General features: G+C 34.2%; 1 protein-coding gene across 8 annotated transcripts in view; it reads right to left on the bottom strand.

Moving 5' to 3' along the window:
• Window positions 1–18,185, bottom strand: part of LOC143230915 (thymocyte selection-associated high mobility group box protein TOX-like) — a 166,512-nt gene that overhangs the window by 36,044 nt on the left and 112,283 nt on the right. For 7 of the 8 annotated variants that reach the window (XM_076465223.1, XM_076465225.1, XM_076465222.1 and 4 more), the window contains 3 exons: window positions 6,858–6,959; window positions 5,482–5,717; window positions 3,919–4,219 (listed from right to left, as the gene is read on the bottom strand). In XM_076465223.1, coding sequence (XP_076321338.1) covers window positions 3,919–4,219; window positions 5,482–5,717; window positions 6,858–6,959 — 639 coding nt within the window. Of the gene's footprint in view, window positions 1–3,918; window positions 4,220–5,481; window positions 5,718–6,857; window positions 6,960–13,360; window positions 13,383–18,185 lie in introns of those variants that run through there. The other variant, XM_076465229.1, reaches the window with a different exon arrangement.

The raw sequence follows: 18,185 nt of genomic DNA, 5'->3' as shown, positions 1-18,185 counted from the left end.
AGCTTAAATTCAGCATTGGAAAATGACATCGATATTTAAGAGCGCACTAAATAATTTCCATGTCCAAAAGTTACAAAAGAAACTAAAAAAAAAAAATTGTAATTATTCACACACACGTATACATACATATATATGTATAGACTACCTGCGTTAATCGGGCTTAAACTGTTAACTGGAAATATAACATCTTAAGTACTCACTTTCAGCGAAAAAATTGGTTTGTTTGAATTTTGCGCAAAGCTACACGAGGGCTATCTGCGCCAGCTGTCCCTAATTTTGCGGTATGAGATTAGAGAGAAGGCAGCTAGTCATCACCACCCACAGCCAACTTTTGGGCTATTCTTTTACCAACGAATAGTGGAATTGATCGTGACATTATAACGCCCCCACGGCTGAAAGAGCGAGCATGTTTAGTATGACAGGGATTCCTACCCGCGTCCCTCGGATTACAAGTCGAATTCTTTAACCACCTGGCCACGCCAGGAGTGAAAAGAAACAGCGGTATATAATTATATTTTTCACTTAAAAGGAAAATTAAGCTGCTTTAGATCTAGAGAAATGTGCAATAATGACAACGTATTTTGTGATTGAACATCAGAGGTGAGCTAGTAAACTTATAAACAATTTAAAATATCTTAAATGTATAACGATTCAGTATGTACGCAACACAAAACTACCTACAAATAATAATAAACAAATTTCCGTATAAATACTTTCATACTAATTTTTACACATTGCAGTGTTGTTTCCATAGTTTTCATTTTCATATTTCATGAAATTATTTTTCAATTTTCTTTCATGTTTTATCTGATAATCTGTTCCATATTATGCTGTCATGTTGCTGTTTTCTCTCTATCTAGTGTCATTTTTCTATAAAATGTCTGATATCACGTGACATACTTCTGTTGTTTTTTTTCTCGATAAGGGCGGAGTTCTTATAACAAAATAAGATATAAAATATGATAAACCTGTACATATCAAAACAAATTTATATTCTTTCTGTTGGAATAGACTAGAAAAGAATATCTTCAATGTAAATTTCTGCAATTTACAAAGTTGTTTTTTATTTACAGATGTTTTTGGCTTTTACATACTCGTGCAATTATTGTCTTGTATTAATTAAAATAACTTTTAAAATAAATATTTATTAGTTTAACTGCTAGATGTTTTGACTAACACATAAAAATCAAAGCTGTACGTTAACATGATTAATGTAAAAAATATATTAAGGTTAGCTGTTCTTCAAATATAATCTAAACACTTTGTACTTTTAGGACTAGTTATTTTGATCACGTAGAAAAGGTTTTATAATATGTTTCTTAATGAAAAAGTAGAACCGAAATCTGTGCACAAACTGTGCGAAGTATCTTACTCACACGAACTCGTCTATAGTCTGAAAGAACCTTGTACATAAGAACTCCAAGTGTTTCACATTACCACACGTATTTTCAAGTCTTCAATTTTCTGGACTAACCAGTACAACGAAGACAAGTTAAGATACGCTTTGATGCCCGTAGTTTTAATTTGCTATTTTTTAAAAAACGTTATGATAACTTAATGTTACAAGAAGGACATCTAATACGACAAGATTGTGGAACGATTAGACAGTTTAAAAAGAGGATAAGATTAATTGTTGGTCTAGAGCTGACTTCAAAATGGCAGTCACAAAACTCGTAATTCATCTTCTGCTATACTCAAACAAGTGAGTGAAATGTCATACAGGATTCGAGGAAAGTCGCGGTTTTCAGTTGGAAGGATTTTTAACCTGCACAACTCAACTTATTATCCTCTCAAACTGTGAACTTCTTCTATACTCGTCTTTCAATTATGTTTATTGTTTTGGAAGGATTTTCAACCTGCACAACTCAACTTATTATCCTCTCAAACTGTGAACTTCTTCTATACTCGTCTTCAATTATGTTTATTGTTTTGGAAGGATTTTTAACCTGCACAACTCAACTTATTATCCTCTCAAACTGTGAACTTCTTCTATACTCGTCTTTCAATTATGTTTATTGTTTTGGAAGGATTTTTAACCTGCACAACTCAACTTATTATCCTCTCAAACTGTGAACTTCTTCTATACTCGTCTTTCAATTATGTTTATTGTTTTGGAAGGATTTTAACCTGCACAACTCAACTTATTATCCTCTCAAACTGTGAACTTCTTCTATACTCGTCTTTCAATTATGTTTATTGTTTTGGAAGGATTTTCAACCTGCACAACTCAACTTATTATCCTCTCAAACTGTGAACTTCTTCTATACTCGTCTTTCAATTATGTTTATTGTTTTGGAAGGATTTTTAACCTGCACAACTCAACTTATTATCCTCTCAAACTGTGAACTTCTTCTATACTCGTCTTTCAATTATGTTTATTGTTTTGGAAGGATTTTTAACCTGCACAACTCAACTTATTAATTATGTTTATTGTTTTGGAAGGATTTTTAACCTGCACAACTCAACTTATTATCCTCAAACTGTGAACTTCTTCTATACTCGTCTTTCAATTATGTTTATTGTTTTGGAAGGATTTTTAACCTGCACAACTCAACTTATTATCCTCTCAAACTGTGAACTTCTTCTATACTCGTCTTTCAATTATGTTTATTGTTTTGGAAGGATTTTCAACCTGCACAACTCAACTTATTATCCTCTCAAACTGTGAACTTCTTCTATACTCGTCTTTCAATTATGTTTATTGTTTTTTTCCAAAACACATGTGTTGAATACTTCATTCATTAGTATACATTTTATTTTGAATAAGGATTTGAAACGCGTGCGTTCAAGGTTGGGATCGAAACATGTCCATACAAAACCTTCGTTAGACGATAAACTCAAAATGTTGCTAACATTTACAGGATTTAGTTTTATCAAAATTTACATATGTTTGAATTGACTTGACAAAATATTAAGGTTATTTTTGGTCTAAACATAATATGTAGTATAGTTTGTTTTACTTTTGACTGTCAGAGTAGAACTCATTAAGTATCGATGTCTCAGGGCACTTACAGTCGGTTACATCAAATAAAATGAAACCATAAAAGAAAGGGGGAATGAATCCTTACAAAATAATAATAATAGAACGGTGCGTAACCTTGCAACCTTGTTTTTACATGAACCTAATTTTTATTGTTATCCAATAAGATTTTAATGTCAGTTACAGTTAAAGTATTCAGTAATTTTTAAAGATATTTTACAATACAAAACAGTGTGAAACTATGTTTCTGGTGATACAATACAAGAAAAAATTGACTGATATTGAACAAAGCCACCTTAAGCTATATAGCTTGTGCCCACTGGAGAGAATCGAATACCGGATTTTGGAGTTATAAGTCCGTAAATTTATCACTTATATGTCAAGGGGACTTACATATATTTGTTATGTAATTATAAACTATCATTTTACGTCGCAGGATTTTGTTGTTAGAACTTGGAATCCTTCATTATTTGTTATTTTCTTGTCTTCTGGAAGCATTTGTTCTTTAAATATTAAACAAGAAAGAATCCTCGATAGCACAGGCACATAAAATTATTTTACACGTAATTAAAGTATATTCATCTGCCAGACCTGTTTTCCCCCTTTTTATTAGCTATATTTTTGTGCGCCAGTAATTCCAAGTGTGGGGCGCGTGTACACTCTATTCGATTTCATTGTTCCTGAGGATCTCCACCAGCCTACCCTTATATTTAAATTATTTTAGTTATAATTAGGGTCAGTTAATCAATGATACCTTGAACGTGATCAAATACATTAGTCGAAAGAATATGACCTCCTGAGTTCAAAAGTGTATTTTAATCTCAAATCGGTCAAGAAATGGCGGAAGTATGAGCTAAAAAATTTGCAATTGAAAACATAAAAAACGACAACTTCAGATTCATTCTATGAGCCACTATGCCGCCGCTGAAAATCGTTACCTGAGCAAGAGCATTACTGTCATCACTGTCTTCACTTGTTTCATGACCAGGTGAGGTTTGGTTTGACCTTGGTGATCCTCCCACAGACCCTGGTGCTTGAGCTCCCGGGTGAGTCATGGACATATGCATGCCTAGTTGAGAGGACAGCTGTGATTGGTTGAGAGTTCTCATGTGACCGCTTATGGTCTGTTGGTACTGGTGTTGGCCACTAGGGGGCATTTGTGGCGGAGGCATACTCTGTAATTGTGACTGATGTAATTGTGGGTTACCATAGCCATGTTGACTGTCATATGATTGGATCCTGAAAGAAGCATTCTGAAACTTAGTTAATGAAACACAACACAAACAAAATACTGACACACTGAATGCCTTTCAAGTTAAACAAAGGTAACAGGATGAGCTCCTGGTTGTTGATCTCAATTATTGGATAATCTTTGCAAATCCAAAGTAAATCGAAATTTAGAAAAACAAATCTTTTTTTACATCTTTCTCCTATGGTAAAAGTCTCTCTATGTTCAGTAAATCTGTGCTACTTGTTAAAAATATATGTACTATGAAGACTAGCTTTTCGTTAAGTAGTTTCTATTATGCTTATTAGCCTCAGAAGATGCTTTTTCCATATTTTAATAATATTTGAACTATTTACTAACTCTAACACTAGAGTGTCATTATTAACGCTATATAGTCATCCAACGTGAGATTTGTAAATATATTACACAAAGATAGAAAAACATCACTGATATCTCTCTTTCTTTTTTTCACTATACTTCCATAATTTTCTTACTATCATTCAAGTCTTTACGTAGACAGTGTGTGTGTTTTCTTATAGCAAAGCCACATCGGGCTATCTGTTGTATCTAGCGATGATAATCGAACTTCTTGATTTCTTTGCGTTGTAAATCCATAGACTTAACCAGAGAGGGACTTTAACCGAGACACACTCGATTAACCCTTAACAGCAGCCATCATCAACTGATGCTGCTACCTACAACATTCCCGCTGTTTAAGGGTTAAACATAGAAACTGCGTTAAAATTCGAGGTGTCAACAATGGCTTCTTCGTTGAAGTATGGAATTGGTTTTTGAATTTATACAATTCCATTTAAGAAAGAAAAAAGGGTCATAATAAAAGGGATATTACATTGAGAATCGTTTTAACGTAATCTTTCTATACTGTTATAAACTCTATACTTACATTAAAACACTCATGCCATGCGAGATTAGTATTTCTAAAATAACTTGATGGAAACTGATTAAAACTGATTATGTGACAAGAAAAGGAACTAACGGAACATGTATATTGTGAACCTGCATAACTCCTCTTGAACCATCCCCTCCTCCCTGATTAAAACTGATTATGTGACAAGAAAAGGAACTTACGGAACATGTATATTGTGAACCTGCATAACTTCTCTTGAACCATCCCCTCCTCCCTGATTAAAACTGGTTATGTGACAAGAAAAGGAACTTACGGAACATGTATATTGTGAACCTGCATAACTCCTCTTGAACCATCCCCTCCTCCCTGATTAAAACTGATTATGTGACAAGAAAAGGAACTTACGGAACATGTATATTGTGAACCTGCATAACTCCTCTTGAACCATCCCCTCCTCCCATATGAGGAAGGTACATTTCTTGAACCACTGGATATTGGGAATGACCATTGTCCATTATTCCCACAGAAGGGGGTCTGGTAGCAGAACTGGAAGTTATCACACCAGGGTGATCCATTCCTAACCCTTGTCCCTGCTGTTGTGGGTGTGATAAAGGCTGGAACATAAGTTTTTTCTCATAACCCTGAAAATAACTTAAATTTAAAAAACTGCGTTTTGTCGAACGTGACATCAGCTTTATAACTTGTTATCTGCTAACAGCAAAAAAAGAAGAAAAAACCAACAACGAATAAACTTCAGTCAGGAAATAACTAGGAAAGTGGTTGTAATTAAAACTTTTTCATCTCGGTTCCTTTCGTTATCCATTAGGTAACTAAATAAAGTAAAAACAGAGAATACATTTTCCGATTTACTGCCTCTATGTGACTTTCACCTAAACTACTAACCTTATGTAATGAGCAAACATATATAAAATTATTATGCTTGGATAGCAAAAAGAGAGAGAGAAAAAAAAGCCAATTTAAAGGAAAATACTATACGACAACAAAGCAGTAAAACACAATCATTACTACAGAACCGTAATGACAGAGATTAATCAGATAAAGTGCTTTCAACGATAAAATATATAGAATTAGAATGACATAATTTGTCTTAACTTGCCTCATTAATCTGACATTATAATGATATGGATTTTGCAAGCTTGATATAAATAACAAACTCATTAGTGAATGGTAATGATTTCCAAAAGAGATAAATATAAGTTTCCAAACTGTAAGAACTCAAATTACAGATATAAAAATCAAACTTGAGCTACATTAATGCAAATTGTTATAGGAACAAACAGAGCTTTAATTTATAAAGGAAAAAAAAAAAAGAGGAGATTTTCAGCTATTGTTTCGAGATAGAAACATTTATCTTCATAACGATTGTGAAAGCTTTTAAGAAAGATGTTGGCACAAAATGGATTCAGAATAATTTTTTGTGTATTTATGAGGTTTTCCTGCTTGGATACAATGGCAAATGATGAACGCGAGAAACAGTTTCAGTTGTAAACCATTGTAGTAATGACATCATATTATAGGTTTTTCTTTCCAATTCGTCACGCATTAATGTGTATTTTGTGGGTTTAAATAAACGTAGCTTAAGAAATATTTTTCGTTAATCTTGTTAAATAAATAAAATGTTTGAGTAAAATATCAAAAGTGATACTAATAACAATGTTATTGCAATGTGTACGTATGCTTATATTTCATAAAAGAAACATTTAATTAAACTGAGTTCTTTGCTCCCCTTATTCTTAGACTGAATAACAATAAACGTTTACCTGTGGTCCAAAGACATCTCCATTATGGTTGCCCTCCGTTGAAGGCAAGTTAAGAGGTGGAATGTCAAACTCTTCATCCCCAAAACTTGGAGTGTGAAAAGTCTGGAAAAAAAAATCGAAGAGAGGACATTTAAAGCGACTCAGTACGTATCAAGTACAGAACTCAATATGGATACAAATATAATCAACCATTATACTTTAATGATTTTTAAATTAAGTTTCGTCTCACGAAAGTTGTTTTAACGCAAACTCAATACACGCGTAAATGTACTGGTAATCCCAAAACCACACGTGATGAACCGGTTAAGTCCAGAGCTATAAGTGAAAACCCCAGTGTAACACTTGATGCATCGAATAATACCAGAAGCACAAGCCATGAATCGGATACTTCTTATGTATTGAGCCTGTAACTGAAGTGTTACACATGACGTACGCGCTGTTAGTTTCAACAAAATGTTTGTGAAACACGTTGGTTAAAAAAATGAATTAAATACAAGAACACGAACGATCGAGAGTGGCATGACGTTGTACTTTTGTTTGGTATTTCCAACAGATGTTTTAATTCTACTTTTCTCATAAATATATATATATATGTATTTAATTCAACAGCCACCTGATTACATATAAAGTTTGTTTATAGTTTGTTTACTGGTCATGAAATGCTTTAAGACAATTTATAAAACATTCGTCATAATACTTATTTATTTCGACATTTTCACACAAACTAACACAAGAACTATCTGGTAATAACTATTCTAAATTTTTAACTCGCCAAAACCACTCTTCTTCAACTCGTGAGCTATTCTTAGCTAAATGAATAGTATAATTTAACTCTCATTGGTGTAACGTAACCACGCCTCCAAAGTGCGAAATGGGGTTTTCGTGTCAACGTGAAGCGAACCATAAATCTTCTGATTCACAATCCAGACATGCTAATCACAGGCCACGCACATAATTAAGCATGTTTTAAGTAAATGACTGAACAGTAAGTTGGTCGAGCCTCGTCAGATATTATTAGAATTAAGGCCGAAAATATCGTTTACAGTAAGAATATCCAACTGAGGAAATAATGTATTTTAAATGTAAAAAAACCAAAAACGATTGGATATTTAATTAACTATAATTATTACATATACAAATTTGAACTTTATAGTTTACAGCTTGCTCTAACCGGGAGTTAATAAATACATTTGTTTAGAAAAAAAGCGCAAAGTTGAAACCTGGAATGGTTGATATATTTTTATAAATAGTTAGCATTCCATTCACATACAAAAAAAGAGATCACATTTCGTCCATCTAACGAGTACTTTTACTTAAAAATCTCAGGAGTTAATCGAAATGTAAGCTGTAATTGTGTAATAAAAGCTGTTTCACATTAAACGAATAAGTCACGCGTTTCAATTTACAATCTAGCAAGCTTTCAGTTATTGCGTTGTAGTCCTAGTTCTCGTTAACGGCCTCGGAGAAACCTGTACGATTTGGTGACATTTTGCGTATTTAGAAACTGCGTATCCAAAGTTAATACATTTTTGATGCTGAAGTGAATCATACTATAGTATGATTTTGTGTGTATGTGTATGAATACTAGAGCAAAGCTGTATGGATAATCGGCGCATAGCCGTCTCTGACTTTGAATTACTAGAGAAAAATGGTTTGTTTTGAATTTCGCGCAAAGCTACACAAGAATTATCTGCGCTAGCCGTCCCTAATTTAGCAGTGTAAGACTAGAGGGAAAACAACCAGCTATTATTACCTACCGCAAACCCTTGAGCTACTCTTTTACCGAACAAATAGTTGGATTGGCCATCACATTATAACGCCTCCACAGCTGAAAGGGCGAGCATGTTTGGTGTAATAGGGATTTGAACCCGCAAACCTCGGATTAGGAGTCAAGTGCCTTAACCACCTGGACATGCCGGGTCACGAGAAAAAGGAAAAGCAGTGAATAACCAGTAACAGCACTAACTCTTGGGCTGTTCAAATCGAATAGTGGGTGCGACCCACCCACTAGAGCGTGGAGTTAATTAAGAAGCAGCACTTATTAATTAAACCTCTGATTGGGCTGTAAGTTTATGGACTAACAGACCTAAAATCTGGGTTTGATTCTTAAGTTTTATGCTACGGGGATTCGATCCCGCGACCCTCGGATTAATAGTCGAGTGCCTTAACCTCCTGGCCATGTCGGGCCTGCGACTGTAGCGTATTTATACCAAGGGAATTAGTAAATGTTTTACAAAACAAACATAAGTCAATAGTTAAATTACGATAAGATCTGTCTGAATATAATTTGATAAAATGGTTATTAATGGTACTATTTAACAGGTGTGATTACAATTTCCACATCATCAGAAAGAGTTAAAAATACTACCTTAGAGAGTTTTGTGTCAAATTCTCTCTTTCAATTCGAAGTAAATAATATAAAAATATAAGATGCTAAAATGTCATTACTGTTTACAGATAAATTCATCGGGTCTGTACATTCTTGGGCGAAATAAATATACTGAATAGTTCCTCTTTCATGACTAGTCTGAGCACATAAAGGGCGAGAAAACAGAAATCAATAAGTGTACTCAAGGCTCAAATTCTGCTGAGTTACTTCTTTAAAAAAGAAAAAGAAACAGCGAGAGTACTCGCAGGGAGGCGCCGCTTCCCTCGATGAAGTTTTCTAATCGATACCGAATACAAGGAATATATACACATATCTCTTCATATAGCTACGACATACGGCATACGTACCCTTACTCTTTTAAGTATATGTATACATGAAATTGCTTTAAGCAATAAGTAAATGTGCCTTAAAGCTTCTGAAGTTATAAGGAAAATTTGATTCCTTTTAATATTTTCCTTAATATGATTTTATTTTTATCTGCTTACTTTTGAAAACCGAAAGATTTCTTTTACTAGAAGCTTTGCTTTTCTCACACAATGTCATCCTCGTTAATTTGATAGAAATTTCGCTTGTGGCAAAGAACCTGAATATAGCTCTCAAGTAATTGCTACAAGTGCATATAGAGTACATAAAAACGGGGCAAGGTTTTACCGAATATTTTCTCTTGAAATCTGGAAAAGTAATCAGAAAAACAAACAAACTACTTTGCAGAGTTGACGACAGAGTTTCACACACAAAAAAAAACTACCATTTATATCAACTTAAAACAAAATGGAAAGCGAACCGTCGTTTGAAAAACTAGTTTTAATAGGTACATGATAATGCCTGTGCAATAAGCAGGTCAGTTCGTTTATCTGCCAGATTAACAACTCGAAACTGATGTACGGATTTCATTCAAACGGATGGCTAACAGCATTTAAAATGTATTCATTAATGCCTATACAATTAAGCTGAAAAATTTATTTTAACAAGAGTGACTTATATAACCACTTCAACTACGTCAATATTTGTGTAACTTGATAACTAAAGTTTGAGCTTTTAATTACTTAGGTTCAAACTTTATTATGTATGCTTTATTTTCTAATTATGTGAATATTATTTTCTTAATTATTTAGACAACCAGCAAATTCAATTAAAACTTAAAGTAGTGTCCGTGCAAGGTGGGCTGCCAAGAGAGGTAATGCTTAATCTATTCAAAACGCTCGAATCTTAAGTGATTTATCCAACCGGAGATATGTTATTTGAGTGAAGAAAATGAAAAAAAAAACATTGTATCTTAGCAGTTGTCAGAAACAAAAACAAAACAAATTAGACAAACGATATTAACAAAACTGTCTTTACAACGTGTTCTGCAGTAGCTCAAAGTAACTCGCATGCTGTTAATTACTAGGCAACCGAGTGTAGGGGGAAACTGCTAATTACACCAAATACGGTGATGAGGCGGTTTAAGCATATCATTAGGAGTAGTGAAAACTAAACCTCAGACTATACAAATGAAAGTAGAACCGCAAAACAAAAGGAACAGTTGATTGATATTGACTACAACTAATCGTTATACGTTGTTGTTAATATATTGTGCAAGGAATATCCTAACGAATAGGTACAAATAGAAGTAATAAAAGAGCAAACCCAAAAAACAAGACAACTTTATATCGCACTGCAACAGATTATTTGTTTGTTTTTTGGAATTTCGCACAAAGCTACTCGAGGGCTATCTATGCTAGCCGTCCCTAATTTAGCAGTGTAAGACTAGAGGGAAGACAGCTAGTCATCACCACCCACCGCCAACTCTTGGGCTACTCTTTTACCAACGAATAGTGGGATTGACCGTAACATTATACGCCCCCACGGCTGGGAGGGCGAGCATGTTTAGCGCGACGCGGGCGCGAACCCGCGAATTACGAGTCGCACGCCTTACGCGCTTGGCCATGTCAGGCCCTGCAATAGATATGTAAATGCTTATTAAACTATGCTCTGAAAAGTAGTTACAATGTCCTATGATTGAATCCGATCTCTTAACGTATTTTGCAACAAGTGGAGAAACAAGAGTGGTTTGAGTGGGTAATAAGGCCCACAATATGATTCGTGGTTTGTGTGGGTAATAAGGCCCACAATGTGATTCCAAAATTGTATCGTGAATCCTTTCGTGAAATATTTAAACCATAATGTTGTTACAATTCTTGTACAAACTAACTCATACATAATACAGCTTAAATTTTCATACAATGCGTTTTTTTTTCCCAATTTTATGAGAAACTGATGTCTGTAAAACAAGACTGTTTGTTTAATGTGTAAAACTGCATAATGGGGTATCTATGTTGTGTCCGCCACGAGTATCGAAACTAGCTTCTTAATCCTATAAACTATTGGACGTACAGCTGAATCACTGGAGACAACAAGTCGAGAGGTAAAAATAATGAATTTAATGATTTATCACACCAACAGGTAGATTGTAAAAAGTTTCTTTCAGCTCTGTTTAACAATGTTAATAGAATGGTGTTCACAAAGAAAACAAAATAATTCAACTGGAATCACAATAGAGAATAAAAGACGCTTACAGAAAGCAACCAGTATGTGGTTCAAAATTTAAAGTATCACATAGGTTAATTGTTATTTGTCTGTGAACTCACCATTAAAGTCGCACTTATGTCGTGTCTGGTAATTTTGAAACTACGATAACACATTAACACAATTGTTTACACCAACAGAGTTTATTTATACTCAAGACTTTATTCAGGTTTGTTTAAACTAATTGCTCGCTTTTGGACTGGGTGGGAATGTGAGTTTGGTATATGTGTAATTCTGTTTTAAATAGAAATTACATCGGGCTATTTGCTACGTCCACCACAAGGAATCGAGCCTCGGAGTTTAACGATCTTAGAATTTAAAAAAAAATAACAAAGCTATATTTTTTTTTCCAATTTTATGAGAAACTGATGTCTGGCAGCCCCCTTATCTCTTCTACCCCGGCTACGTCTATGGATTTTACTTGCAGTAGATATTTCATCTCTTCATTAGCTGTTATACAATTCTATTGTTTCTCTCTCAAATTACTTTTTCTTCGTCTAAATGAATTTCCATTACAGGTAATGTGTTAATAAAATAAATTTCAAACATTAACTAAATTTAGTTATTTTGAAGCAGTTAATTATTTGAGGGTCTTTTTTGTTTAATAACAAAAATCTCTCTCTCGTAATTAACTGTGAATCTTTCAGTTTATACACCCAGCTATTCTGTAATCTAAAGTGTTTGATTTACATTATTCAGATCCATCGCATTCTCGGCTTTCTGTTAAAATCTAGATTTTCTAAGTTTAACATTGTGTGTGTGTATAATTGACGCAAAATTTCTATCACCATGAATGATGAAGCACATAATATTTAATTAGCAGTATTAAAGTATTCAGTGGAAAATAATACTTAAAGATCTATGATATGTGCTATTTCATTATTCTCTATTAAGCCAAGGAATTAATGTTTTCGCAATCATTATATTAAAATAAATTAACGCACAGTAGTTATGACTGATCATTACTACATGGTTGTAGTAATAACGCATGAACTACAACGATTACGATTTGATTAGGTAAATGAATGGAATGTTACAAAATGTTGTATCTTTTACTTATACCTTCACAGGATTTGACAACTTTAAAATCGTTTAAAGTCGATTTCATTGACATTTTTGTTATTATTTCGCTATCGAAACAAAAAGGAAAACCGATAGCTATATTTCAGTTGTATCGTGAAATCTGCTGGTTACTAAATAATAGTAGTCTATAACAATAATCATGCATTTATTTCAACAAAAAGAATGTTAATTAAAAGTTAGGCCATATGAATACATGTGGGTGACATATCAACCTTGTTTAGTCCAGAAAACAATGGAACAAGAAATAATTTCTTAAAGCATTCTACAGAAACGTGCAGATATATACATATAAACCAGTGTATTTAATCCGTTTATGTCATGGTATTTTTTAATCTAAAATATACATCTTAATAGCTTTTAGGAACTCTGGCTCATGCAGACTTACTTTTGTAGTATTTATTCATAAGCAAACGTGATTGTTACAGTAAAACTACTACATATACACAGATATAATCTACAAAACCTTTTGGACGTTACTTCCTCATTCTTCTAGCTATTGACGAGGACAGGTCAACGGCCACAGCTAACTAACAACACTCCTTCAACTGCTGTACTTCGAAGAAATCGCACTTTCGATTTACCCCTCCTCATTTCATAGCGAGTATGCACTCCCACAAAGGCAAGCAATACTGACACAATTTGTGTGATGAATTATGTAAACTCAGTCCAATAGATGGGGCGACTTGCAAGTGTTACATGCATAGCTAGCAAAATCAATGAACTCTGTTTACGGGTAAGATATCTAACTGTCCACTATGAATTTAAACCTGGCCTTAATTTTCTTCTCTGATCTTTTGGATGAAGAGATCTTGTACACCTGACCCTAATGGGTATCAAAAACTTCTGATCTGTTATTCACGCATTAAGTATTTAAACTGTCAATGCACTTGTGTTTTCTTTCTATTCTGGTACAAGCAGAGTAAAAATGAAAGAGACTTAAATGACTTTAGGAGAATTGAAATAAAAATAAAAATGAGGGTACCCCAAAAGCAGTCGATATTAAACGTTGTGCTCCTTACTTAGCACAACTGTGTTGAAAGAACACGGTCAGAGTGAGTGAATATTCGAACAATTTCGTTACTTCCAACTTACATGATTTAAGTGAATAAATCAAATATATACCATAAGAGCTCTCTTTATTCCTGACACCCAGTGGCACATCGGTATGTTTCCGGACTTACAACGCTCGAAACCGGATTTCGATATCCGTAGTAGACAGAGCATAGATAGCTTTAATTCTATACATACGTCCCAACAAACAAAAGCCTTCGTTTCTAGTAAACACAGCTAAATGGGTATCGAAAATATACACTGTTGAGATATCTAATTTACATTAAATAATTTAAGCATCCAGTTTGAATTATACCAAAAGCCCTTCGGTGGTAAGACTGAATGCATACAAGACCAAAAATCTAGTTTTAGGACCAGAGAGACAATTGGTTTTGCACTTAACAAACAGTTAACAATGATATTGCAAATGCATTGTATGAAGACCATGTGCTGCAATTAATATTGCACACGTTATAAACCTGATTTTTATATTTAAAAAATCCAAAATAAATATATATTTCCTATACCTTTGCCTTTTCCATTTTCAAATTTATACAAGTTTATTGCATTAGATATAATTTATTAAGAAAAAGCCGTCTAAATCGATACAAGCCATAAGATTTTGTAATGTCACGCGATAATTCATTTTTCCCCCTTTTGAATTGTTGACGGAATTCTTTGAGCAATTGTTATCTACAAAATATTCGTGTAATATTATGTAATACCAAAATTATGTTTACTTTTATACATGTAAAAAGTATTATTGCCTACATATTATGAATGGATGAACAGATACACATGAAAGATGACATCTTAGTGCTACAAGCCCTCAGATTTACCTCTCAGTCATCAGAGGCTGCATTCGTTTATTGTTTTTTTGTTGAATTTCGCACAAAACTACCTAAGGACTATTGGTGCTAGTTGTTCCACCGCCAACTTTTGGGGTACTTTCTTACCAACAAAAGGTGGGCTTCACCCTCATAGGTGAAATGATTAGCATGTTCATTACCGGAGTCGGACCCGCAATCCGCAGATTGCGAGTCGAGTGTTCTAACCACCGGGTCATGCTCGTTAAGTTAATTCTCAACTTAGTGACTTCTTTTTATACCATCTACTGGTTGAGTCTTCAAAAGACAAACAATAACAACAACAAAAACAGCGTGACAAGGATTTAGCATCCTCCTTCGCCCGCTTGTGGTAATTTATTAGTTACAATTGTGATCGATTTAAATTTTAATTGCAACAATGAACAGGTATTGTTTTTAATTGATTTTGATGTCAGGAGATGGAAGAGAAATGTCCAGAGGACTGGCTCGGTGGAAGAGAGAAGACGGCTTCGATGACGATGACGAGAGGTTTCTGGCAAAACAAACTGTAAGAAACTTCCATTAATCAGGGACACAGTGTAGCTGGAATCTGTAAATCCAATACCATTGGTTGAGTCATTAAAACCATGTTGTAGGGGGCGTAACGGTATGTCCCCGAGAAAAATCACTTTGAGGACAGGCGTCTCCACAACAAGTATAGTTTGTTTTATTCTGTTACTACACTCACTGTACATAACTGGAGGAATTCTCAAAAGTAATTAGTAGGATTAATTACAATATTGACAGATATTTACTGGCCCGGCATGGCCACGTGGGTTAAGGCGTGCGACTCGTAATCTGAAGGTCGCGGATTCACATCCCTGTCGCACTAAACATGCTCGCCTTTTCAGTCGTGGGGGCGTTATAACGTGACGGTCTATCCCACTATTCGTTGGTAAAAGAATAGCCCAAGAGTTGGCGATGGGTGGTGATGACTAGCTGCCTTCCCTCTAGTCTTACACTGCTACATTAAGGACGGCTAGCGCAGATAGCCCTCGATTAGCTTTGCGCGAAATTCAAAAACAAACAAAAACACAGACATTGCAGGATCCCTGTAGTCAACAAAGTCATGGATCCGCAGAGCGGTTTGATACGAAATAAGCTTACCAAGATGTCATTCGAAAACTGATGATTTCACAGGAATCTACCAGTAATTTTATGGATTGGAATAATCACTGTTTGTTTAGTATCACATTTATCATTAGACCAATTGCTTGTTTTAATTATTTGGTATTCCTACTGTTTCACAATAAGTAACAGCAACTATATTACCGACTCTCGTTCAATCCATTTATCTTTTGCAGTGTGTTTTGTTGTTTTTTAAGAATAGTAATAATAGAGAATTCAGTAGATAAACCCGTAAAGCATTATTACACAGTGTACACATTTGCCTTGAATTGAAATATATATATACTCGAGAGATTAGCAAGTTTTATTTCAATTCAAGGCTGTGTGTTTTTTCTTATAGCAAAGGCACATAGGGCTATCTGCTCAGCCCACCGAGGGGAATCGAACCCCTGATTTTAGCGTTGTAAATCCGGAGACATACCGCTGTACTAGCGGGGGGCCCAATTCAAGGCAAATGTGTACACTGTGTAATAATGCTTTACGGGTTTATCTACTGAATTCTCTATTATTACTATTCTTAAAAACAACAAAACACACTGCACTATCAGAGTCTATCAGTTTTCTCTCCTCCATATGCTTACGGTTGGCCTTTGGACTTCTTCAGAACTAGTCATCTTTTTCACTACCGAATGAATACATACGGGGACATATAATAATTATTCTAGCCTTGGAAAAATGTGATATTAACAACATGTGAGTTTGGAATTTTGTAGCAGCAAGTAAGAGAGATATCCCTCCCTCAAAAAAACAACAACAATTAAATTTCACCATTCTCAAGTATATTATAAGTAATAAAATATTAAAACATGTTTCGCTTTGTTTCTTATTGTGTGTCCAATACTAAATGTGGCACTGGAGTAATAATATATATAATATAATAATATATATATTCGAATTATTATTTTGCTGAATTTGTACACATAATTTATTTCAGCTATGTTTTTGGAAAGTATTAATTTACATTTTTTTGCACACTAACAAAACGAAATAGAGAATTCGTAATTTGTAAACTTTATTAAAAACAAGAGCTGACAACCAGAATATATGTATTTTTAAAACTGATAACAAGAGCTGACAACCAGAATATATGTATTTTTAAAACACTGATAAATTGCAGTTGTTACTGCTCATGGATAATAACGTGGGTAATTTGTTGTGTAACTTATTAAATTGTAAAATGTTGTTATTTTGTTGTTGTTGTTCATAGAACTTCACTCTGTAATTATATTAGAACATGTCACTCAACTTCGTGACCGCCAAGGAAAGGTTATTCACTTCTATTGAGAGCAATATTTGGGAAGGAAAGCAGGTTTTTTTTTGTTTTTTATTTCAGTTATATGAAACGAAAGATATTAGCTTTGAGCGATAACATTTACGAATGCAATACGAAAGCGCCTCTGGGCAGTTACGAGAAGTCAACACAATTTATAGTGTACGAGCATATTAAAGAAAATTAATAATTTAATTTATTGTTATTTACAAGAAGAAGTGATTCAGTGTTTTGTCACTAGTGTAACTTTTGAAATAAGAATTGAGAGTGATTTCCAGTGTTTCAGTTCTTAACTTTGACATTTGCATATCAATTACAAAGCTTTGGAAATCTAAGTACTGCTTAAAGTGAGGAAAAATATAATACTCAATTACAGCAAAAGTAGCAATCTCATATCGCATGTCATTCTTCATTAATGTTAATGATATTGAAAGTACAGTTATGAAATACACAAAGTGTGAAATGAATTGTTTCTTAAGTACCTATACCCTTCTGTCATCACTGACAAGTAAAATGATGTGTCGTCAAGCGAAGATATTAGAAAAAGAAAGTGATTTTATGTATAAGAAAAATCATGAAATTCTACGAATATCCTGATATTATTTCAAACATTACTGATACATATTTTTGGCTCTCCTCAAAAGTTGATAGTTACTATTTTGATAGTAGGTATATTATTCGATTTGGTTGTTTTTAATTTCGCGCAAAGCTACACGAGAGCTATCTGCGCCAGCCGTCCCTAATTTAGCAGAGTAAGACTAGGTAGCTAGACATCAACACCTACTGCCAACTCCTGGGCTATTCTTTAACTAACGGATAGTGGGATTGACCGACACATCATAAAGTCCCCATGGCTAGAAGAACCGGCATGTTTGGTGCGACGGAGATTCAAACCTGCGACTCTCAGATTACCCTTACCACCTGGCCATGCCGGGCGCTAAATAAGCAATTGTCAAAATGCTTCAGAAACACAG

This window comes from Tachypleus tridentatus, chromosome 10 (genome assembly GCF_004210375.1).
Source record: "Tachypleus tridentatus isolate NWPU-2018 chromosome 10, ASM421037v1, whole genome shotgun sequence".
In the NCBI taxonomy this organism is placed as follows: domain Eukaryota; kingdom Metazoa; phylum Arthropoda; class Merostomata; order Xiphosura; family Limulidae; genus Tachypleus; species Tachypleus tridentatus.
This window is presented reverse-complemented; position numbering and strand designations above follow the sequence as displayed.